The sequence below is a fragment of the Suncus etruscus genome, chromosome 20 (genome assembly GCF_024139225.1).
Source record: "Suncus etruscus isolate mSunEtr1 chromosome 20, mSunEtr1.pri.cur, whole genome shotgun sequence".
NCBI classification, from domain to species: Eukaryota; Metazoa; Chordata; class Mammalia; order Eulipotyphla; family Soricidae; genus Suncus; species Suncus etruscus.
This window is the reverse complement of record NC_064867.1, coordinates 25,332,559-25,357,837: the sequence shown is the minus strand read 5'-3', so window position 1 is coordinate 25,357,837 and position 25,279 is coordinate 25,332,559. Positions and strand designations below refer to the sequence as shown.

General features: G+C 35.1%; 1 protein-coding gene across 1 annotated transcript in view; it reads right to left on the bottom strand.

Moving 5' to 3' along the window:
* The window catches only part of LOC125997902 (collagen alpha-4(VI) chain-like), a 113,903-nt gene that overhangs the window by 35,055 nt on the left and 53,569 nt on the right, over positions 1–25,279 (bottom strand). Inside the window, 11 exon segments of the mRNA XM_049766086.1 lie at positions 1,904–1,954; positions 3,491–3,553; positions 3,675–3,737; positions 4,715–4,777; positions 7,596–7,658; positions 10,261–10,296; positions 10,408–10,461; positions 18,137–18,202; positions 18,522–18,584; positions 22,017–22,070; positions 25,135–25,179. Coding sequence (XP_049622043.1) covers positions 1,904–1,954; positions 3,491–3,553; positions 3,675–3,737; positions 4,715–4,777; positions 7,596–7,658; positions 10,261–10,296; positions 10,408–10,461; positions 18,137–18,202; positions 18,522–18,584; positions 22,017–22,070; positions 25,135–25,179 — 621 coding nt within the window.

Here is a 25,279-nt window from a genome sequence, read left to right as displayed (position 1 = left end):
ATTAAGTCATTGCCAGAAGGTTTAGTATGCTTTTGTTGTCGGTTGATCATTCTGTTACTTTATTTGTTCCTGAACATTAGATGGCTTCAGATGCATATATTGATATCTAAATTGGTATGTTCTACAGGGATGATAATATTAAAAATGGAATTATCCATGAATTACAAGCATTATTGCTGATAGTGTGGCTTTTGTGGAGAGTGTTTTCAGCTGTCAGAAATTCCGGCAGTACAAGAAGGGCAGAGGGAAGATGTCTGAGAGTGTATGATTACATGAGGCTTTGATTTTCTGACTTTGTTTTGGAAATGAGACATCCCAGTTTTTGTAAACACATAGGACTAAGTAATGTAAAGAGAAGCAAATGTGATGATACAGAAAAGAAAGGAAAGTCAGCTGGAGCCAGAGCCTTAGGAAAGCATAAAGGAATTAGAGCTATTAGTTGACCAGAGCAGCCATTAGTTTCAGACAGAATCATGATGAACTCATTCATGTCACAAGGAATGAGAAGAGAGAGTATGTAAGTACAAGAGACATGTAGAGGCAGGTGTAGGTATATGTTCTCTCCTATTGCTTCTATTAATAAAACAAGAACTATGGTCAACTGTTGAAATATGAAAAAGAATGCAGTCTTGGAGGCTTTAAGGAAGAGGTGAGGATATAAAATATTTAACTCAGAGAGGAGAAAAGTAAACATACTTAGAAAATTAAGTCAATTGTCTAAGGAACAATTAGGATCACTTAAAGGGAGAACATTAAGTATTTCCAGGAAAACTCCATTCAAATGTGAATGGATTCTAGTATTTTATACTGTTTATGTATCACAATAAGCATACAATGTTCTCGTACTTAATCTAGAGCTAGTTTGTGATTCAAAACAAACATTGAAGTTCTACCCAGGATGTCCTTGTCATGAAAATTAACTTCTAGAGAAGCTTAAAAATGGTATGGCAATGGGCTAACCTCTAATACTCTAATTAATAATGTAACCCCAGCCAATTTTCTTATCTGAAATTTTTCTTATATGTATCTTATCAAAGAGCTGAACTGAGGGCCCATTTTTTCCACATTCCATTAACATTTACTAAAATCTTACTATGGGTACTTTTATGGTTGATAAATTTACAGAGGTGACATCAAGAAGCCATAAAAGAAACAAGAGAATCACAGAAAAGCCTGGCATTGTTAAGTAGCTGAGCATCACTAAACCAGTTATTCCTTATTTTGTGAGTCACCAAGTATAACTTGCAAGTGAAAGCACCCAGAACCTATTTGGCTGACACTTAATTTGTTCAGCAAGCATCCTATGATTTCCATGCCCCAAATGTCTGTCTCTGACACATTAATTCTATGCTAAAGTAACAGATTCTTGTGGAAGTGGCAAATATTCAAATATTCTACTAAGCATCCAATCTTTGCCAGTATCTGTACCAATAATACAAAAAGGAATAAGACACATTCCTACTATCAAGTATAAAGACATATGAGAGACACATTATAATATACCTCAGAGAAAAGTGATTACTATAGAAATATAAACAATATATAGTAGAGACAGTCTAGAACAACAAATTCTTTCTTGAAAGTCCAAGATTAAGGGCAAGATGGCACTTGAGTTGGTCTTAGAAATTGCATCAAATGTATCCAAAGAAAGAAGATGAGTGTTTGAGAAGATAAGAAGTTGAAGAATAATATGGCATGAACAATATGAATAGATACAGGGAGAGATTTCATAGTAGAAAACAACATAGAGTTAATTCTTAAATAGGGAGACACATAATCAGCTCTTTTTAAGGAGAGATATCTGACGTGTACATGCCATAACTGCATGTAGAAACCTTCATGTTTTTTCTAATAAAATTAAAACTAGTCCTCATTTCAGAATACTTTAAAAGTCAATCCTCACCTTTTTCCCCTTTCTTCCTGGATATCCGTATCCATCTGGACCAAAATATCCCTAAGAAAATAAAATAAGATGAAGTGTAGCATTTCTGGATTGAACTATAGTTAATAATGTGCTCTAAATCTTGACTATGTCACCAGTGGTGGAATCAAGACAAGTAGAAGGGACTTAGTGACTGAACAGACATGATGAGGCCTTATCCTATCCCATGTTAAACACTACATGGTCTTTAAAGGATCATTAAATAAGATATATGTGTATGTATACATATGTTTAGAATTAGTAGTGGTAATTTTTTTTTGGTTTTGAGCCAGAACCGGAGGAGCTCAGGGGTTACTCCTGACTGCACTCAGAAATAGCTCTTGGCAGGCTCTGGGAACCATATGGGATGCCAGGAATCAAACTCAGATCTGTCCTGAGTTGGCCCTACCACTGTGCTATCTCTCCGACCCCAATAGTGGTGATGTTGACAATAAGAATTGTGAAATGTTAATAGTTCTATTGGAATCTTAGTATCCATACATATAGTTAGTTTTCTGTAATAAAGTATAAGTTTATAGCCTTCTAGGTTGCTTTCTGCTGAATATACAAAGACTACATCTAAATCTAATTAAGTTTTAACTACAAAGATCATTCTTGTGATCTAAGGAGGAAAGCTTGCAATATTCAAAAAAAGTTAAATAAGATAAAAGATTGCCAAAAATTTGTTTGAGGTCAAAGGATTATGCAAAAGATGTTCATTTGTTGTGACTAATTCCAACAAGGTGGTTAAATGAAAACAGTTATAGCAAACTAAATTGTTCTTTTTGTTTTGTTTTAGGACTACTACCATAAGTTTTTAAGGGTTATTCCAGGCTTTGCACTCAGAAATTACTCCTGGCAGTACTCAGGGGACCATATGGGATACTGGCAATTAAATCATGCTTAACCACATGCAAGGCAAATGTCCTGTTGTACTATCTCTTCAGTCCCCTAATTTGCTCTTTTGTTCAGAGCAATGACTACAGCAACACAACCTTAGTATTGTCAATATTTCAAAGTATTTGAAGTAAACTGTTTATGGTCATAGATCTCTGAAGATAAGTCTTAATATCCAGATAATTGTGCTAATACTCTTAAAAGTCTGCAACTCTGATTGTCTTATTTGTCTCTGTGAGCCAAACATTTCATTGGCATCTCTCTATTCCTATTTCCTGTAGTGTTAAAAATTCTCTGACAAAAGACGCTCATTGATACTTTCCTGGTTAAAAGCATACAAATAGGCAAAGTAACTCCTATACATCTTTAGATTTTTTTCTTTATATAAATAATTTGAGAATATCCATCAGTTTAGATTCAAAATGGGTCCATTGGACATATTACATTCAAAACTCCAAGTTCAACTCATTGTGAATATTCAAATTTCATCTTACATCTGAACAAATGACAAATAATAAATTCAGTCAAGGGTCTAGTGGTCCACAGTGGAAAGAGGATTGAGAGATATAGGTCATTAAGTGTATAATGATTGCCATAAACTAGACTTTGGTGGTGATCATGATCTAGTGCTTAAAAATATAAAATTGTAATGTCCAAAGAAAATAAACTTACAGACTGTCCTCTTGGTCCTTGTTTTCCTTGTGGACCTTTTATACCAGGATCACCAATATCTCCCTTTTATAATAGAGAATAAATGGTAAGTTAATTTACACATATGAGTTCAGGAAATTTTATATAATTTTTCTTAGAATAATTCTAGATAAGTTTTGATCAGGAATAGTATATTCTCTTTTACCTTCAATCCCATTGGTCCATATTTTCCCTCTGAACCTTTTGGTCCTTGAGGTCCAAGATGCCCCTGCAACAAGACAATTGTGGAACTCAGCTCCAAGACACAAAGGTTTGTCTCTTAGTTATTACTGGAATTGTCTGGAACTAATAATAAGCCCATTAATCACCTTTCTCTGTATAACAAAAATTTTCCTAAGGCACGATACATATTTACCCTTTGCTTTATGTGTGAGAGGGGTGGGTGTAAAATGCATTCTATGCCAGATTAAATATCTAGAGATTTGGAAGAACTGGAATTGGAGAAAAGAGAATTGGATTAATTATCTGTCTAATATGGAGAAAATCACCATTTGATTACAAAAAAAAAGAAAAAAATTATTTTATCTTTACCTGGTTCAAGTAGAAAATATTAATGAGCAAAAAATATATTTGCAGGGCTAGATTTTTTCTGACTATGAAAAAATGAGGATAGAACTAGGGCTAAAGTCATACTAAGTCTGTTATCTTCAGTTGCCCAGGTTTTTTAGCAACACAAATACTCTCTTTCATAGGAAACCTCATAACCACTCCTTCAATGGGGTGTGATCGCCTCTGAACCACTGAGATTTTTGGGATGGAAGTAGATCAGGCACAACAAAACATAAAAAAATTAAAGGCCAGTTAAGCTACTGACTAGTCATTTTAGCCCTTGAATTCTCAGATTCCCTCATCTATAAAATTGGGATAGTAATGTTTCCTTACATGTTTGTGAGGAGTAAATTACTCACATATATCTCTTTTGCAGGACTATCTTTTTCTCTTGCACTATCAGGAAATATGAAATTGTCTTATATATTCTTAGCCTCAAACCCATATCTCACTAATTATTAGAGTATATATAATACTTTTAGGAAGGAGCTCATAGTGGGTTAGCAATGTCTGCATTAAGTTACCTATTTTTAGAAACTCTTGATAATCACAGATCCCAGAAAAAATAGGTTAGCTCTATAATTTTTCCAGGAACTTATAAGCACTGTTAATATGTGAATGGGTCTTCATACCTACCTGAATCCCCTGAAAGCCCTTTTGTCCAAATATTCCTGGTGGTCCTTGCCTTCCTCTTGGTCCCTGGGCCAGAGAAAAAAAGAGTCTATCAGTTTTTTAATCCAGAAATTCAACACTTATTTTTTCATGATATTTGTCAATTTATTTTAAATTTCTTATCAACAAATTTTTAATGTCTACCTGTTTTTAAAACCATTTGCTAATTTACCAAATAATCATAAAATACAAAAAAACACTGTGGATGCTTATGGAAGTACAAGTTAAGGGAACCCACTCCAAAAATATCTCACTTACCACACTTTAATTAAAATGCAATTAAAAGTCCAGAATGTAAATCTATAAAATATATATTTTAACTATAAATCCAATTGAATCTAATGAACACTAACATTTAAAAACTTGCTTTTATCTTTTAATTCACCCAACTAATTTTGAATTCTAAAAGGAAAATAAGAGTTCCTTTTAAGATGTAGATCTCCTTAAGACAAAATTTAATCTTTCCTTATACATCCAAGGGCTAAGAAAAATAAATCATATTCTGAGTTTTCTCAAAGAGTGACAGCTACATGAAGTCATTAAATTTGTTTATACATGGATAGACATGCAAGTATCATATTGAATGAAATGAGTCAAAGGGAGAGGGACAGACAGAATAATTTCACTAATCTTTGGGACATACAAAATACTTATAGAAATGATATATTAAATAAGTAAATTTTATTTAATATGATTATATAATATTACTATAGTAAATAATATATTATACACATATATAAATGACAATGATAAATGAAAATGATATGGAGAAATGCAATTAGGACAGAGAAGGGACCACTATGACATTAATAGTTGAAATGATGACTCTGGACAAGAACTGGAAACTGAAAGGAAGTGATCTACATGATACCCCTTTAGTGACAGTGTTGTAAACTATGAGCCTAAAATGAGTGGGGGGATTGTCTGTCATGAAGGCTAGGTGGGGACTGGAGCAAGGGAAAACAGGAAGGTAACTGGAGAAACTGGTGGCAGGAAATGAACACTAGTGAAGGGCTGGGTGTTAGAACACCATATGACTGAAACTCAACTATCAACAGCTTTTTAATTCTGTATCTCATGGTGTTTTAATAATAAACAAAAGAATAAGTTATATATTAAAGGTTTAATGTTGTAGAAAATTTGTTGGAAGACACTAATTTTTTCCTGATCTAGTTGACTTTATGGTGTATATATATATATATTTGACTTTTTTATACTTACTTTTGACATTTTAATTTTTCTCTAACTCTGAGAAATGCTTTACCACAGAATTGATCATATCATCTCTACTCTTGTATTAGGTACTGAAATCATCTATTTACCTTGGCTAGTATAGTCACATCCCACAAAGAAGGTGAAAAGTGAGATATTATAATATCTTTTTTCTTTCTCTTTGCACTCAAATATAATATAGTGACTAGTGCCCAGAGCATTAGTACAGTGGGTAGGGCATTTGCCTTGCATTACAACCAACCCAGGTTCAATGGCATCCCATATGAACCCCCAAGCCTTCCGGGAGTAATTTCTGAGTCCAAAACCAGGAGTAACCCCTGAATACCACCAGATGTGGCCCCAAAACCAAATGTATATATTTATATATTTAGTATATATATAATATATTATTTGTTATATATCATATATATTATAGTGACAATAAGAAAAGAACAGCACATAATAGAAGTGAGAGCTACAAATTTTGTTTTTGGTTTTTTGGACCACACCTGTTTGATGCTCAGAGGTTACTCCTGGCTAAGTGCTCAGAAATTGCCCCTGGCTTGGGAGGACCATATGCGACACCGGGGGATCGTCCTTCCTTGGCTAGCGCTTGCAAGGCAGACACCTTACCTCTAGTGCCACCTCGCCTGTCCCTGAGAGCTACAAATTTTAATCAAGCAAAGGGTCAAAAGAAAAAGTAAAAAATATGTATCCTTAAGTTATTTGACTTATTTGACTTAAGTTATTCAGATATTATTTTCTATCACAAAGTAAGCAATATATATATATTTACTCCTTTTCTACTTTCTTTTTCAAGCCAAGAATACAGCAAAAAAATTATCAACTTGTTGGTTTGTGTTCTCACTATTTTTAAATTATAGAGAGTGATTTATTTTATTAAGAAAATTAAAAAAAATTTTTTTCCATTTGAAGATACTTGGAAACAATTTGACTTTCAAAAGAAAGCTGTAAAATGTGTTCCAGAACTGTTTATAGAATGACAGGTTTTGGTTATGCTTAGAACATGCCAAAAGAACTTTTTAGAAGTTTAGATTTCCTGTTATTACTGAATAGTTTACAAGCCCCACTGTGCTGAACTCCTTGAGGACAAGATCCTTGCCTTATGGTTTAGAAATCCCAGCCTTGTAACAAAGAACCAGTGTATAAATAGCTTGCTGATATTTCAGATAAGCCGAATATTAATGTACTAAATTAAATGCTACCAAATTTATTTGAATATATACCTTAAATGGAATTAATACTATTACTATTAATACTAATACTTCTAAATCTATAACTGAGTTGTAGATGTGAAGTTCATATCTATTAATTATTAGGTGTGTGAACCTGGGCAATTGTCTGTAGAAAGACAGTAACTTCTCCCCTTCTAGATATTTAAAGCAACAATAATAATGTATGTATGAAATAATGTATGTAGAAAATAGGAGTTTGATAAATATTAGCTATTGGGATTTAACCTATCTAAAAGAAATGTAAAACTTGCATTTGAGATCCGGAAAAGAGATGGATCTAAAGACATTTTGATTTACATTAAATCTTTATTAAATAATCTAGGTTAAAATTATAAACAATTATCTTTTAACAGTGAAACAAAGTTCACTGATACAACCTTAGATCCTGGATGCCCACGCTCTCCTTGGAAACCTCGTTGACCAATTCTTCCATTTAGACCCTGTCAAAGTGGATAAAATGTAGTGAGTTTATAAGGCATCTATTGTGTTCTTATTAAGGGAAGCCTTCCCTGTGAACTGTTATTTGGCAGCTATCAGAGAAATATTTGTTATCTATGCTCAGTTTTCATAGAATATGAACCATAGAAGACATGGTAAGAATTTTACTTTTGTACGGAAAAGTGAAAGACCAGATTCTATTGGCTTTTCTTTTCTTGCTCTCTCTCATCCCAAAGTCTCAGCTAGTGATAGAAACAGCCAAAACTCCTATTTTGTGTAAGTATAAGTAATCTAAACTATTTTATATAATAGAAGGTTTATAAAGTCCATTAATTTATTTTAAGCACTATGGACTAAATGTCCTCCAATGTTAAAGACCCTTACCTCACATAAAGAAACTTAGTACTTTGAACTTATCAATAAGTATTATATTTTTGTCAACCACAAAGACACATAAAATAAGAGATAACTGACTTAAAAAAAAAACCTTCCAATTTTTTTGTAGAATTAAGCCAGATCTATAGGAAAAACATGAATTATCTAAAGTGCTCTATCTGTTTTTTATTAAATTTCTCCTTTAAAGTTGAAATTTCTATAGAAATGGAAGATATATATCTTCTTTGTTTTATTGATAATACTCATTTTGTGAATTATTTTGCCTCCCTTCTGATGTTGTCCTATATTTAACTACTCAAAATAAGTAATAGACACTCTATTAATCATAATTGTTATATCATTTTGCTATTCATCAAAAATTTATCTCTAAATTAATAATATATATTTATAAACTAAGCCACATTCAAAGACAAATATGAATTTCAACGATGTATTGAGGAAAATTTGTGGAGAAAGGAGAAAATCAGATTAGGAAAAATCTTTTTCCTTTCCTCAAAAGTAAGAGATTACTAGGAAATTTCAAAATTGAAAACTAAGAAAACTGGCATTAGCCCATAATAAGTGCTCTTAAACTTGGGAATTAGGAGAAGTAGGTTAAAATAATTGGAAGAAAAAAAATCCAGATAAATTTACTAATTACTTCTACGAAACTTTTAAAGAGAACCTGTTGCCTTTTCTTCTCAACTGCTTTAAAAAAATAATAAATATTATTCTAACCAGTTTCCATTATATTAACTTTAAATAACTAGTTTCCATAATATATACAAAACTAAAAGAAAGTGACTAATTTCTTTTTTTTTTCGTTCTCCTGACCCTCGTCTCTATTGATTCAGTATATGAATACAGCTTCAAAGATTCTTGACAAAATATTGGTGAAGGGAATTCAATAACAGATTAAAAGGATCATATAACTCGATCAAGTGAGGCTTTCTCAAGGAATGTAATACAAATTAATGTGATGTACCACAGAAAAGGAAATATAAAACTCATATGGTCTGATGTAGAGAATAATAGAAAAGATTAAATGCCCACTTATTATGACAACTCAACAAAATTGAATTAAAAGGGAATCATCTCAATATAATAAGGTCATCTATAATATTCCCTCAATTAATACTATACACAATGGTGAAAAATGCACTTTTTTTCTTAGACTAGATAGAAAAATATCTACCTCATTATCACTATTCAACATAGTACTGGATTTTCATAAAATAAACTTAATCCTTCATTTTTATAAAAAAAAACACACAAGAACATTATGATCCTTGGCTTTAAATTCTATCTCCAATTACCATGTGGCTGTTGACAGGCAAGGTCACTCTGTAAAAGCCTGCATTTCCTCTCATCCATTAAAAGAAATCAGTGAGAAAAATGGCAGCAAAAGATGCCCAAAATTCCTGGACAGGTATACGTGAGATGATATGAATACAAATGATCTGAAGTGACGAAGTCCAAGCACAATGATGACCACTAGATAGATGCTTAGAGAAATATGCATGATTCCCCTTAAGAGATAATGCCTCATTTTACAATCAGATCACAGCATTTCTCTTTGGGCATAATGTTCAGTCTTTTTCAATATTCAGTGACTATGAGAAACTCAATGCATTCATAAAAATTCCCACTTTCTTTGAATGAAAAACAAACCCCATTATTTCAGAGATTAAAGTCCTCCTCTACCAGATAAACTTCTTCTCTTCTTTTTCTTCTCTTTTCTTCTTCCTTTTCTTTCTTCTCTCTTTTTCCTTCTCCACCTTTACCTCCTCCTCCCCCTTCTATTCTCCTCCTCCTTCTCTTCACTCTTCTCCTCTTTTCTTTGGATTTTTTACCACACCCAATAATGCTAAGAGTTTACTCCTTAGGAGTAGGTTCTACACTTAGGAATTACTTCTACAGGGCTCAGGGCATCATATAGAATGCTGGGGATTGAACCCAAATTAATTGTATGCAGGACAAGTATCCTAACTGCTGTACTATCATTCTGGCCTAGATTAGCTTCTTTAGAATCTAAATAAATTATTATAGTATATTTGGGGGGGGGGTAAAAAAAAAAAACAGAAAAGAACTATATGAACATTCCTTCAAAAGATACTCGAGTAAAACAGCAAGGACTTAAAATCTTTCAACCTTACAACAGTACATATAGTCCTTCCTAATAAGTCTTATAGATGGAAGGAACAACTTTTTAAACCAAAATATACTGACCTTCAATCCTGGCTGACCTCTTCTTCCTCTTGATCCCTAAAGAAGGAAAGCATAAAACTTAGAGAAAGAAACAAATAAATTTGCCCCTCCTAACTCCTCCTATAGGAAATAAAATACTTCCTATACATGGTTCATTATTTTACCTACCCGAGCACCAATGTTTCCAGTATCCCCCTGAGGTCCATCAAAGCTAGAACTTCCCTGAAAAGTAAGTGGCATAAGCAAGATTATTTACAGGATTACACACTGTTGGATTTATTCTCTTTACCTGCACTTTCCAGTATAGAATTCATCATTTGAAAGAAGTTTTCAATTTTAAATTAAATAAAAATGTAAAATAATTTTAGAAATCTAGTGCCTTGGTTAGGTTAGATTCATTTTTTAGTCTGCAATAAACTACATGTGGTTAGTGGCACCAAATTGAGTGGTGCATATATAAACTACTTCTGATTTCAAAGGGTTCCATTGGTAAGCACACTTCTAGAAACATTACCACATTAAATTCTGATGTTTTAAAATACCACTGTTGGGGCCAGAGTGGAGGCACAAAGGGTAAGGTGTTTGCCTTGCCTGTGCTAGCCTGGGATGGACCATGGTTCGATCCCCCAGCGTCCCATATGGTCCCCCAAGCCAGGAGCGATTTCTGAGAGCATAGCCAGGACTAACCCCCGAGTGTCACCGGGTGTGGCCCAACAAACAAACAAATAAATAAAACAAAATAAATAAAATGTCATTGTTGTAGGCATAGTTTCCCATTTCTAAAATTAGATATAAAGATATATATCACATCACCATTATTTAACCTAGTACTGGAATTTTATAAGATTAATTTAATCCTTCATTTATACAAAAACATACAAGAACATTATGATTATAGGCTTTAAATTCTGTCTCCAATTATTAACTAGTTCCTCTTTTTTGTTTGTTTGTTTTTGGGTTACAGCTGGCAATGCTTAGTGTTTACTCCTGGCTCTGTACTCGGGAATTACTTCTGACAGGCTTGAAGGGCCATACCAGAGATTAAATCTGGGTAGGTTGCATGCAAGTCAAGAACCCTACCCACTATACTATCATTCTGGCCCTAAATGGCTTCTCTGATGATTCATAATGGTTCACCATATTGGGACAGTAGCCACAGGTACTCTCCAATGATATCCAATCTTTAGAAATATTGGACCTTTCCCTAATAACTGTCAAAGTAGCAAAGGCAAACAGAATATAAGAGAATGTGTCTTTCCCAAAGGCCACAATTAATACATAAGAACCAATGATGAGGGTCCAGAGAGATAGCACAGCGGTAAAGCATTTGCCTTGCATACAGTTGACCCAGGCAGACCTGGGTTAAATTCTGGCACCCCATATGGTCCCCTGAGCATTCCAGGAGCAATTTCTGAGCACAGAGCCAGGAGTAACACCTAAGTGTTATTTGGTGTGACCCAGTGAACTAATGATGGATGCAGAGAATACACAGTCATGCTAAGGAAACTTTCTAGAGCTCTCACTACTTAAAGATCAGAACTGAGGAACTGAGTGATACCAGAGAGTAACAACTTAGTTAGATCCCAAGTTGGACTATTTTAGTGCGATTAGTGAGTACCAAATTGAGCTGTGCTCAATGGTTTTCAACTGCCTGTCTATATTCCAATGCCAGTACAGCATACAAAGGTTGAAAGTAAAAGAAATAGCACACAAACTTCACATGCAGCTAAGCTCCACACCACATATGGTCCTCAGAGCACCATCATAGTTTATTACTGAATAGAGACAGGAATAACTCCTGAGCACCACTGAGCATGATATATACACATATATATGTACAAAAAATAATTTTGATGGCTATAAAGTGAAATCAAGTGCTAATTCAATTAAAATATTTTAATTGGGAGAAAATACCAATTACAAAAACCAATATAATTGGGGCCAGAGCAATAGCACAAGTATATGGAATTTGCCTCCATGCGGCCAACTTTGGTTAGATTCCAGGCATACCAAATGGTCCCCTGCACCTTCTAGTAGCAATTTCTGAGTATAGAGCCAGGAATAATTTCTGAGTGTCACAGGGTGTGGCTCCAAAACAGATAAAAAAAATAAGAATACAATTGTTTTTGTGCAAAGCTGTTCAACTATAATTTAAAATAGATTTAGTTCAGAAAGAATCCAAATATTCCACAATATGAGGGAGGTTTTTATTATACAGAAAACACATTGAAATTGTGACGATTAATAATCATGTTAATCAAACATTTAGAAAGTAGAGGAAAAGGCAAGTTTTGGTGTTGTTCTTTTTAAGTATGCTAAATTCTGTGGAAAAAAATTTAACCCACATACGGAGAAAGATAAAATGATGTTGCTTCATTTAAAAAAATTTAGTACATTTTTAATAGGCTCATCTGTTTTACTCATAAAGTAACTTGGCCAACAGCAAGTTATAAATGCTCAGAAATTAATGATTTTCTTGGTTGCTGGAACTACAGATTATTTTTTCTCCATTTTCATTTCTTTATCATCAAATTCTGGTCATAATGTGGCTCTTTCCTAATGAAAGTTGTTTTGGGTTTTGTTTTTACAAAGTAGATTGAATGCAGATGCACATTCTCACAATTGGTCCAGATATAATAAAGATTCTTACTTGAAAAAAACCTATTTTCTCACTCAATAAAAGCAGGGTTTTTATTGTTGTTTGTTGTTGATGATGTTATTATTTGCAATCAGAATAGGAAAGGAATTATTTGGTAAAATGATGAAATGGTTACTAAATAAATGGTCAGGAGAAGACAAGAAGTGGGCAGTCTTGGAGTATCCTGCCTAGATTACTCAATATTAAAGAGGAAAGCATATTCACAGTGGATGAATCTGATAAGTATTATCTTAATCCAGTATAGACTTGATTAATTACCAAGACAGACAGAGTGACAAATGGTTCCTCCAGTTGACTGAGAAGGGACAGCATTACTTAACTCCCTGCCCAAATATTAATCTAAATCTACTCAGGAGAATACAGTCGAATGCTGATTGAGGGATGCTTAATAAAGTGACTAGTTTGGAATATCTGTGTCTTGTAAACAAGCAAATAATTGTGCAATTGTTTTTATTAAAAGATACAAGAGGCAAGACAATGCAATGTACTATATAATCCTTGATTTAATAATGAAATAGACCACTCTGGCGTGGGGGGATCTCAGTCCGCTGGACTAAATTGAAATATGTTAAACATTCTATTTTATCATTGTTTTATCACTGTAAAACTTCTAAAGTGTGAGGACTTTATTATGCTTTATAAGAAAATTACCTTGTTCTTGAGATTTGTTGAATATTTAGAAGCAAAATTTTACAATACTTTTGCTTAATTCTCAAATGACTCAGCAATATATATATATATTTCACCTATAGATACATATATGTACCTATATTTATACATACATATATATGTATATATAGAGAGAGAGGAGCAAAGCAAATTCAGCTATATAACAACATTGGTGTTCATTGCGTTATGGTGCTTGAGATCCCAAGGGCCACTCTCCAGGATGTGCGAGAATGCATTTGAACTCAAATCAAATCATTAGTTAACCATCCCCTTCTGAATTTGTTCTGCCAATTTTCAACTTCTCAAGCTCAACTGATCTGTGAATCATCAGTGTCATAGACTTCACAGTGCAGGAGATCAAACATGGGACCTTTCCTTGTGCTATTCTTGAAAATCTTCCTATAAATTTAGAATATTTCAAAATAAAATGTTGGCTTAAAATGTAATCTAGTGTTGGACAAGGGAAGATAACACAGTGAAATTCTATTCTTTTGATTAAAAAATACAAGAGACAAGACAATGCAATGTACTATATAATCCTTGATTTAATAATGGAATAGAAATAGTAAAAAGTTGTAAAAGGCATGATTGGGGAAACTTAAATATGTTAAATTTAAATCAAAAGAATAGAAGTGGTAGAGCACACGCCTAGCATATTCAAGGCTTAGAATTCCATCCCTATCATTACAGGTCTCCCTATCCCATAACTTTTCTGGATGTCTCCCTGGTATAACCTTTATTCAAAAAAAAAAAACTTTAGAGACATAGTACAGAGAATAATACCCTTAGTTTATATGACACCAATCTCAGTTTGATCTTTGACATATCATATGATTTCTAAACAAACACAGAACCAAGAGTAAACTCTGGGCACTATAGGTTGTGGCCCCAAACCCCCCCCAAAAGATGTAAAGCTAATAAATAAAAAGAACAATGTGGTTTCTTGTTTGTTTTTGTTTGGAGGCCACACCTAGTTATGCTTAGTGCTTATGTGGTTCTATGCTCAGAGATCACTCCTGGTGACCTAAGAGAACCATATGGGGTGCTGGAGATTGAAGCCCAGTCAACTACGTGCACAGTAAGTGCCTTATCCAGCATTACTATCACTATAGCCTACTTAATGTAGTTTTATCATAGACTATTTCACAAATTCAGAGAGAAAAAGAAAGCAAACTGATTGATTCAAGGTTATATCTAGGTTAAACAGATATGAATATTCTACCAATTTGTAGTCTTTTTGAATAGTGATTTGTAATCTGTTTTTTCCACTTAACATGAATTATAAACTGTTTCTCTTATTATGAAATATTTCTCATAGCCTCATTATTTTCTGTCATGTGTATGTACCATTGCTTACATGATTACTCATATCACTGATTCAAGCTCACTATATTGATTTCTTCTCAGAGCTAAATATTTGTGTTGGTCTCTAATTAGTTTGAGATAACTTTCCAGAACTAGAATGACTGGCCTTACATATCACATACATCTTAGGGCATGGAAACATGGTTGGCAGCAATACCATAGTTCCCCTTCCTCTTTTTCTGCTGAAAAAAAAATATATCTTTTTTGGAACAATATTCCCAGATCTTGGATATGAATTAAAATAGCTCCAGCGAGCTCAAAGAAAGTGAACAGGGAGCAAGCTACTTGCCAAGAACACAGGCAATTTTCTTCAATGAGTGTCACCTAAACTGATTCCCCATAAGTGATCCTTAAGAATAGAACAAGGTTGGGCTGGAGCAATGGTGCAGCAGTAGGGTCTTTGCCTTGCTACAGGCTAACCTAGGATGAAATGTGGTTCAATCACCTGGCGTCCCATTAGGTCGGTCCCAAAACCAGGAGCAATTTCTGAGCACATAGCCAGGAGTAACCCCCGAGCGAGCGTCACTGGGTGTCACTGGGTGTGACCCAAAGTAATAATAACAAAAGACTAGAGCAAGGTGTAAGCTCAGGTGTGAGTACTCCTGGTGTGGCCCAAAAATTAAAAACAAAAACAAACAACAAAAAATTGGATATCATAGCAATCTCATCTCCTTTGTCAGAAACTTCTTTTTTCTAGCACACTTAAAAGATGGCAAGGGATAACTTGGAAAAGTATCATTGATTTTGGACCAAAGAACTATAAAGAGAATGTTGCCAGGAGTACTGGATAAATTCCTTTTCCTTGAAGGATTTTCTATGAGGGTAAAAACAAAATGCTTAAGAAAAAGGGAGTTAAGAACAAGGGCAAGCCTAAAGACCATACCCGAAGATTGCCTCATAGAAGGAAAGGAACTGAGAACCTGGTGACATCACTGGGTTCTGATGGCACCATAGAGACAGTGCTACCTAGAATCCCCAATCCCTATCCAAGATAGCATGCTGTCAGCTAAGCACTGCTAATCATCTTTTCCCTAACAACTGAAACAAAAGCTGGCAGTCCTAATACATCACGTTACCTAATTGTCTTCCTGATTGCTGGTTGACTTGATTTTGCTCTCCTCGAAAGTTTGAAAGCTGGCTTCAATTTCTTCAATACTAGGTATGTAACTCCTTGGTAACATTGAAACTAAATTTCTTGGTTCAGTTTGAATTATTGCCTCATCAGGGCTCTTTCTTCATCCAAACTGCAACTGTGGAGTCAATTCTGGAGGTCTAAACAAATAATAAGGGAAGATTTCCCCCTAGAGGTCTAACTTCTCAGAGTTTGTAAGCTAGACAGCATCCACCCACAGTAGTCTTGGATACATGGTAGAAAGGGTTTCTGTTATTCAAGTCTACTCCAAGAACACTTTTTTTTTGAGCCCTACATGGGAGTAAATAACCATTGTAAACACAAATACAAGGCATAACTGCCTTACTAGGTTAGTTTTTTTCTGTATAAATAATTCAATGATGTGATGCTCTTTGGATCTATAAAGCTAATGAATCTGTATAACAAAATCCATCAGCTTAGATCCCCTAAAATTGTGTGTCTGAACTCTCTGAAACCTGTAATAGACATAACACCATAAAATTTATCTAGAGGATTGAGTTCCTTTACCAAAGTCAAACCATGAGCAAACCATGAACCCAAAGCTCATGGAACCAAAACTCATATATCCAGAAACCAAAGCTTGTGTATCCATCAACTCATGGAAACATTAACATGGTTTCTCTTACAGCTTCACATTACATATAAAATTGAAACTCAAATGGGTTTGGGGAAATTCCCCTTCTGTTTTCTCAGCTCAGTCACTTCGATGAAGGTGAGAAGATTCACAGAACTTTCTATCTCAAATCATCAAAAGTAATCAATAGAATGGGACCAAACAAATTGAAACTAAGGATGAGATGAAAAACATTTGAAGCAACTATGAACGCTTTCTCAATGAGTCACAGAACTATATAATCATGATCTTTTTACACAACAGCACTGGATCCTATGGACTAGATGCCAGTTAGCCACCGTTCAGGAAGGAGAACCCTGAACTATCAAAGATGCAAAGCTAAAGTACAAAGCAGGGACTGGGAAGGTGGCGCTAGAGGTAAGGTGTCTGCCTTGCAAGCGCTAGCGTAGAATGGACCGCGGTTCGATCCCCCGGCATCCCATATGGTCCCCCCAAGCCAGGGGCAATTTCTGAGCACATAGCCAGGAGTAACCCCTGAGCATCAAATGGGTGTGGCCCAAAAACAAAAAACAAAAAACAAGTAAAGTACAAAGCAAATAACAGTTTACCAGCTGTGAATATCTACCATGTGGACTTTTATATTTTCATTTCTAGAAATGAGGAGGGATAAGAGGTGATGAGTAAGGCCCTGATATTAGTTTTTTTTTTCAAAATATGCATTTTAATGTCTAGGACAGGGGTCTTCAAACTACGGCTCGCGGGCCACATATTGTATTTATTCCCGTTTTGTTTCTTCACGTCTAAATAAGATATATGCAGTATGCATAGAAATTTGTTCATAATTTTTGTTTTTACTATAATCTGGCCCTCCAACAGTCTGAAGGACAGTGAACTGGCCCCCTGTTTAAAAAGTTTGAGGACCCCTGGGCTAGGACAAAAAAGAAGTCTAAAATTGACTTCCAACAAGTTAGTGTCTGTCAAGTTAACAGTTTTTTTTCTTTCTGTGTTGTCTTCTGTCACTTCACTTCAACTCTAGGACTAGACATGGGTCTTTCCTTGCACAAAACTAGTCCCTGATCTCTATTAATTGCTAATTGTAGAAAGGAGAAACAAGCCCATAATGGACCGTCTCAGATCTTGTAAATGAAGGCACCACAATAAAATTAGAAACTTTTAAAAATAGAGCTTTGGCATTAGTTTTTAATGTTTAGTTTTAGATATGAAGACACCCAAAGCAAAAGTAGTAGTTGGCATATAATATTTGTGCAGAGAATAACAAAATCTGAGGCAACAGTGCAAGAACGAGAGTTAGCACTTGAAGTTTCTGTCTTTGGATCTCTGGACAGAACAAAGAAGTCCCACAAGCTTGTTCTCTGATTTTCAGTGCTGATTCTAATGTAATACCTACCTCTTCTAAACAAGCTTAACCTGTCCCCAGGTATCCCGTCTCCATCCCCAAATAAACAGAATTTCTTACCAGGTGTCCACGTCTTCCCTTTTCTCCCTTTGAGCCTTGGATATAACTGTCAAGACCAGGATCTCCCTAAAGGGAAAAAAAAAGAATTGATAGTGGCAAAAGAACAAAAAAAGAAGAAAAAAAAAATAAAAAAAGAATAGCTTTCTAAAAGAAACAAAAGGCAAACCAAAATGAACCCTTCCTTTCTTTGATGTGGGTTGAATTTCAAACTCCTGAAGAATTCAAATATTCTGTGAGTTTCCAGTCAAGCCTCTTATTTGTTGTACCACTGAATCAGGCAAGACAGATGCCTCATTCTGGAATTACTAATTGCTTTCAACTTTCTGCCACAAATGAACATTTCCAGGTCCCTGGATTTAAGCCTGCTCAGGCAGGTTCTACTTACAGGATCACCCCTGAGTCCAGGTGCACCACGCTCTCCAGGTTTTCCTGGTGGTCCTGTCAAGCCCTTAAATCACAAAGGAAGAAAGTGTCATATTTTAAAATCCCTATTAAAAGGGGAAAAACATGAAGAGGGAAAATGAGAATCAAATATAAAAAGCAAGTTAGCACTCAACCTTTAAAATATCTGTTACAAATAGATGAGGCTAAAAAAAACATTAAGCACTTAATACACTGTAGGTACATGGCCTCAGTGATTTCCTCCTATCTCAGAAATTAGCCAATTTGTAGATGAGAGATTCTGATAAGGCCCAGAGAAGTTGGCTCGAAAATCATTGTGTTTATTGGCACAAAAATCAAGGGAACATTCCTTGATCTTACACGTCTCTCTGATAACTCCAAACAAAAGAGCCAGGAAGATCAAGAAGACATTCTCCAGCATAGATAGAGCAATTTTTGGTCTTTTTGGTTTTGTTCATGAAAGAGGAGAAGAGAAAAATCATCCCAGCATCCCAACCACAATAGATGAGGAACTGGAGAAAGAAGTAATGACAGGCAAATGGTTGTGTCTCTAAAACCCTGTCATTTAAGTTCCATCTCTGATTAGAACTCCCAAAGAGCCACATCAAAACTCAGAGCTTAAAGTCCCATCTGCTATGTTCTTTAGCTGTTGTTATCACCTGGTTCAGGGGCTAAACACCAATCTCTAAGGAAAAATTGGATCGTAGATGCAGGTTATTGGTTCTTAGACATAGAAAATGGAATAATCTATTGATTCCAAAAGACTGCAACTTAAAATGTTACTTGAGTTTTCTCTCTACTTACCGTATTTCCTAGCCTAATATAAAGGAAGTGACATCTAAATCCTGATCTTGCGATCTATGAAGGAAGGAAATTTCTCTGTCTCCAACTTCTCATTTGGAGAATGAAAAATTTTCAATTCTCATTTAAGATTGATTGACTTAATTTATTTTTAATTCTCATATAGGATGGACTTATTTTCTAGGGCTAGCATAGTTGTTAGATGTAATAAAAATTAAAATGCTGAGTATAAAGCCTGGCACATGGCTTCTGTAGTGATTTTTCCAACTTTCTCCCCCTCCCTTTTTTTTTTTTGGTGTGTGTGTGTGTGTGTATGTTTGTGTGTGTGTGTGTGTGTGTGTGGTTTTTGGGTCACACCCTGCAGTGCTCAGGGGTTTTTCCTGGCTCCATGCTCAGAAATCGCTCCTGGCAGGCACGGGGGACCATGTGGGATGCCGGGATTCGAACTGATGACCTTCTGCATGAAAGGTAAACGCCTTACCTCCATGCTATCTCTCCAGCCCCTCCCCCTCCCTTTTTGACAGACTATGACTTTCAGGATAAACTTCCAAACTATGGTTTTCCTTGCCTCAAAGGCTTCAAAAGCATCTGATTACTCAGAACAACAAAACTTTTGGGTCAAATATATAGCTTTGGGGGCTGCGTGTAAGGCCCTTCCCTTGCATGCAGTCCACCTCAGTTCAATCCCCACTGTTTCCCAGTGTGAACTCTGAGGACAGAGCCAGGAGTAAGCCTGGAACACATATGTATATGACCCCCAAACCAAAAAATAACCTCTAAATATGATATTAAATGGAGCCTAATGTGCCCTTCCATGCTTTCCTCCCATCCTTTGTGCTTTTAATTTCTCTTTCTGTATATAATTAGAATCTCTTTTTCCAAACCCACCTTGACTATGTCTAACTCAAACACTTTCCTTGTGCCTTTTCCTTAACTTGGAATGAAATTGCATCAGACTCTGATCTGAGTAGAAAATGTTCTGATTATCTATGTTCTCTGAAATGCCAGATTTCTCTCTGCCTTGGGTGCCGCTTGCTTTCACACTGGACTTGGTAGGAAACTTTGAGTTCTTTCTCCCTTCCTCCTCCTTTATCTGCTTATTACTCAACTTTTAAATTTCCTCTTTTTTGTCCAAAATAAAAATTATTTAATTAAAAAAATTAATTTCCTCCTTTTTCACTCCCTCGGTGAAGTCTTTTTGCCTGCCAGGCTGAATCAAATCCCTGCCATTTATTTCTTCTTCACATACTGTCATTCATGTCTTTATCTCAGCAGTAACCTTCCATTTCCATAATTATTTCATTAATGTTTCTTTCCTGCACCTGTGAATAAGCTCTTTGTTGATCCCAATATTGACTTAATGTCTCTCTGAACCATTCTCTGTGTCTGTTAAAATCCCTCTCGTACCTTTAAGTAGGAAAGCACTTTATGGGTATATAATGAATTCAACTAAATTAAACAGAAACAAAAATCTCACTAGTTTTGAAAACAGCTGATGTTCTCAACCTCCTCCCAAATCTGATTCACAAATTACCCATTAAAAATAAAATCACAGTTAATAACTATTTATTAGTTTCTTGTTTCACTTAGCAGAAAATTTTTTCACATCATAAATTTCTCTATTTCATGCTCAACAACAAAGAACTGTAAGCAAACAAATTTCACCATTATATATATATATATATATATATATATATATATATATATATATATATATATATATATATATATATTTGGTTTTTGGGCCACACCCGGCATTGCTCAGGGGTTACTCCTGGCTGTCTGCTCAGAAATAGCTCCTGGCAGGCATGGGGGACCATATGGGACACCGGGATTTGAACCAACCACCTTTGGTCCTGGATCGGCTGCTTGCAAGGCAAATGCCACTGTGCTATCTCTCCGGGCCCTTATATTTAATACAATCATTCAACATAAGTTGACAACAGTGTTGTATTGAAAAGGATAGTTCAGACTTGATTCCATAATCAGTTAGTGATGCCTGCCAAAGGCACAAGAAGTGTCACAATTCATACTCGATGCATCTATTTCCCCTCATATAAAACTTTAATTACCAGTACAAGGGAGTATGGCATCCTGATGAAGCAGGTAGTACACAAAAGAATACAAGGAGGGAGGGAGAGTTCATTCTTTACTGATAAGCTCAAGGAGGACATCATGAGAAGGAAAGAGAGGAGCTAGACACTAAAAAATGGTAATATTCTGATTAACCCTGAAAGTAGAGGCAAAGAAAAAGCATTCCAGGAATGAACACCAAGTTGGAGGCAAGATAAAGAAGTGGGCATGCCTCAGGGCATCCTCAGGAATGAGGAGCACAATTTGACCAGAAAGCATGCTTCTTAATCACTTCTTGAGAAGAAAGGATGGGCTTGAAAACTTTGAAAGTAAGACTAAGTCACTGATGATAGGGAAAAATAAAAAGCTAGCCAGGTGACAAAAATCACTGTTCTGAAGCACTTAAGTGACTTGGTTTAACTATCCCTGCTCAGATTACTATCAGCAATCAGTCCAGAAGTAGATTCCCAACAGTCATTCAATATTGATTGCCTTCAATTTCCCAATCTAGCACTTAAACCACTGAGACTTTTCTGGAACTTTAATTTAAACTGTTAAGTTCAGCTTAGTAGAGATATGAAAGAAGAATATTCTCTGACTTTACCCGTTTTCCCTGGTTTCCTTTTTCTCCAGATGGTCCTGGAATTCCATAATTACCCTAGAAAAAGAAAAAAGAAAATAAAAAGAAATACACAAAAGATCATTATTATATGAGACCTCGCAAGAATTTTTGCTGTGTAGGCTCAATTTGCAGCCAAGAGGAGGTTTCTTTCTCAATCTCCTTCTGATTAGGCAATCCAAGAGGCTATGAATTATCTTTCCTTAGAAAAATAAGTTCAAAGGGGTGCATTGGTGGTGGGAATGTTGCACTGGTGAAGGAGGGTGTTCTTTTTATGACTAAAACCCAACTACAGTCATGTTTGCAATCATGGTGTTTAAATAAAGATTTTAAAACAAATAAAAAATGAGTTCAAATCCCAAATACATGAAGGTATACCATTTATGTACATGGAAGAGCTAATAAGGAAAAGGAGAGGTCCACAGCAAAAAAAACAACAATAACAACAACAAAGAAGATAGCAGTAATGAAGGGAAAGAACAGTCGTGCACGCGCACATGTGTGTGTGTGTGTGCATGCTTAAACATATTTGAGAACACAAAGGTTCTCTTCAGAGTGGTCATGGCAGGGTGTACCACAGTGGAGACAGAGTCAGACAACCCACTCAGACATGTTTGACATCATAAACACAGAGGCCTTAAAAAGAACGAGAATAAGTCCAGTCAAATCTAATTCATCCAAAATCCCAACGTGGGTTTTGAAAGAGTTACCCTGAAAGAAACCAGCAGAGAAGATGGCAACCATATCATATTGTAAGGACTCTAGAGATACCTGGCTGACCATAGCATAATAATAGTTAAGTATGTTTTTAAAATAATGAGTAACACAGCAATTGTTGTTTTTAAGTGCAAGAGAATTTGGAAAAGAAATAATTGCACCCAAGCAAATGATCCAAAGAGCCGGACTACATGCTGTGCATGAAGAGACAACAGATTTGATCTTCAGCACTGTATGGTTCTCAAAGCATCACTAGGTATGGCTCATAAACCCTGAGCACCTCCAGGTGTGCTGTTTTGGAAGTCTAATTAGTTAATAGAATGTCTTGAAGTGAAAAGTCATAAAAAACTGACATTAATTCAATTAGTCAGTTAAACAGCATATTAAACATAATAGTATAAAGATTAAAAACTGACAAACTTAAGAAATTGTTCAAATGCAACATAAAAATGCAGAGGAATAAATACTGAGAATAGAATAAGACAATCTTTAGTTAGAAATCATAGTGACGGGGCCGGAGAGATAGCATGGAGGTAAGGCGTTTGCCTTTCATGCAAGAGGTCATCGGTTCGAATCCTGGCGCCCCATATGGTCTCCCCGTGCCTGCCAAGAGCAATTTCTGAGCCTGGAGCCAGGAATAACCCCTAAGCTCTGCCAGATGTGACCCAAAAACCACAAAAAAAAATCATAGTGACAAAGAGGAAATGGGAAAATCAAAATTTCAAATTTATTACTTACTAAGACTTACAATAATGACAGAAGGAACAAATAATCAGATTCAAAACCTTGACAGGTGCAAAGAAAGAGAAAGAAAAAAGAAATTTATCCCTGGACAATCTATTGGAACTGCAGAAAAATAAAATTAAAGGGAAAGTTGAAAGTAGTCTGATTTTTTTCTTAAAAATGGGGAATAATGGTGGCAGGAAAAAGTTACACTGGTGAAGAAGGGTGGTGTTCATTCGATGACAGAAACTCAATTATGAATATTTTGGTAACCATAGTGCTTAAATAAAGAAATTATTATTAAAAATAATTTTAAAACTTCTGATAAAGAAACATTAATTTTAATGGGTAACTCCCTTTTATTTGGTTCAAGGGGGGAGGCATATTCAACAGGGCTCTTGGCCAAGGAGGTTGATAATTCAATGCTCAATCCAAAAGATTATTCTGCTCAAGCCCTGCAGTGCAGAAGTCACCTCAGCTATCCAGCAGATACTCAGGAATTATTAGGGTGACAATTTTTTTTATTTCTTAATTTTTTTTCTTTTCTTTTTTTATTTTATTGAGACTATTATGAATTACAAGTCTTTTGCAGTTATTTCAGGCAAATAGTGACAGTGAATTAGGACCATTCCCACCACCAGTGTTGACCTTCCACACTTTACAAGTAATGTTGGCAGGATGTGGTAATGGAGATAGAACTGAGACCCTACCCCTGTAATGCATGTACCCTGAACCCGTTTTATTCCTTTGGCTCACGAATGAATAACTTCTTAACATCAATAATAAAAGAAGATACCAGATGCTAATCATCTATAAAATTATATTTCTAAATATGAAAAGAATTGTTTACCAAAAGATATTGCAAAGAAATAAACAAAATAGATATTCCAAAGAAAACATAGAAAGAAAGGAGTTTTTCAATATTTATTAGAAACAATTTAGAAGTTGAGCCTTAAGTAAAATAATTTTATGGGTTTTTTAGCTGTAAATAATACTAACAAATATAAAGGTAAAACTAGAGCATTAAGTATTGACTAATCTTAAATTTTTTTTGGAGGGAGAGAGGAAAGTATTTCTCAAATGGTACTCAGAAGGCCTGAATAATGCTGTCAATGCTCAGAAGTCTCTGAGGCTAGACCAATGATTCTCAAGGGACCGAGTTGCTCTAAGCCCACTGCATTCAAGGCATACAACTTAATCCTTGTAATTCTTTCTCCATTCTCAAATCCTAGCTTCTTTAGTTGTGAATTGTCACCTCCTATGAACCCACATGACTTCAAAATTTTTTATTTAAAAATAAATTTGATTATGGTATATTACCAGCAACTTGTTGCTTTGCATATCTATTTTAAATATCTACATATATACCCAGTGTTATAAGAAGAAAAAGTTTAATAGCGTGGGTGAAATGATAATATCAACAATATCCTTCCTGTTGAATTTAACTCTCAAATATAAAAATAAACTACTGGACAATAACATATATAGGAGGCAGCAATTAAAGTTAGGTTTCTAGGTTTCTTGATATTGTATCGAGTGGCATCTACATAGGTTAACTAGCCTTCATGAATATTCATATTAAAATGCCTTCACTGATCATGAAGAGTAAAATCTGATAAATGCTGAGTGGGGAAGAAAATGTAGATTGAGAAATTTACTGTACCTGTTCTCCATCCAGGCCATCTAAACCATCTTCACCAGAGTTGCCCTGCAGAGAAAAGAATAAGAATGAGAGAAGAGGACAAAGTGTGCATGGTTATTGCTTGATTAGTTAATTTTTTACTAATATTTTTCCAGTTGTAGACACC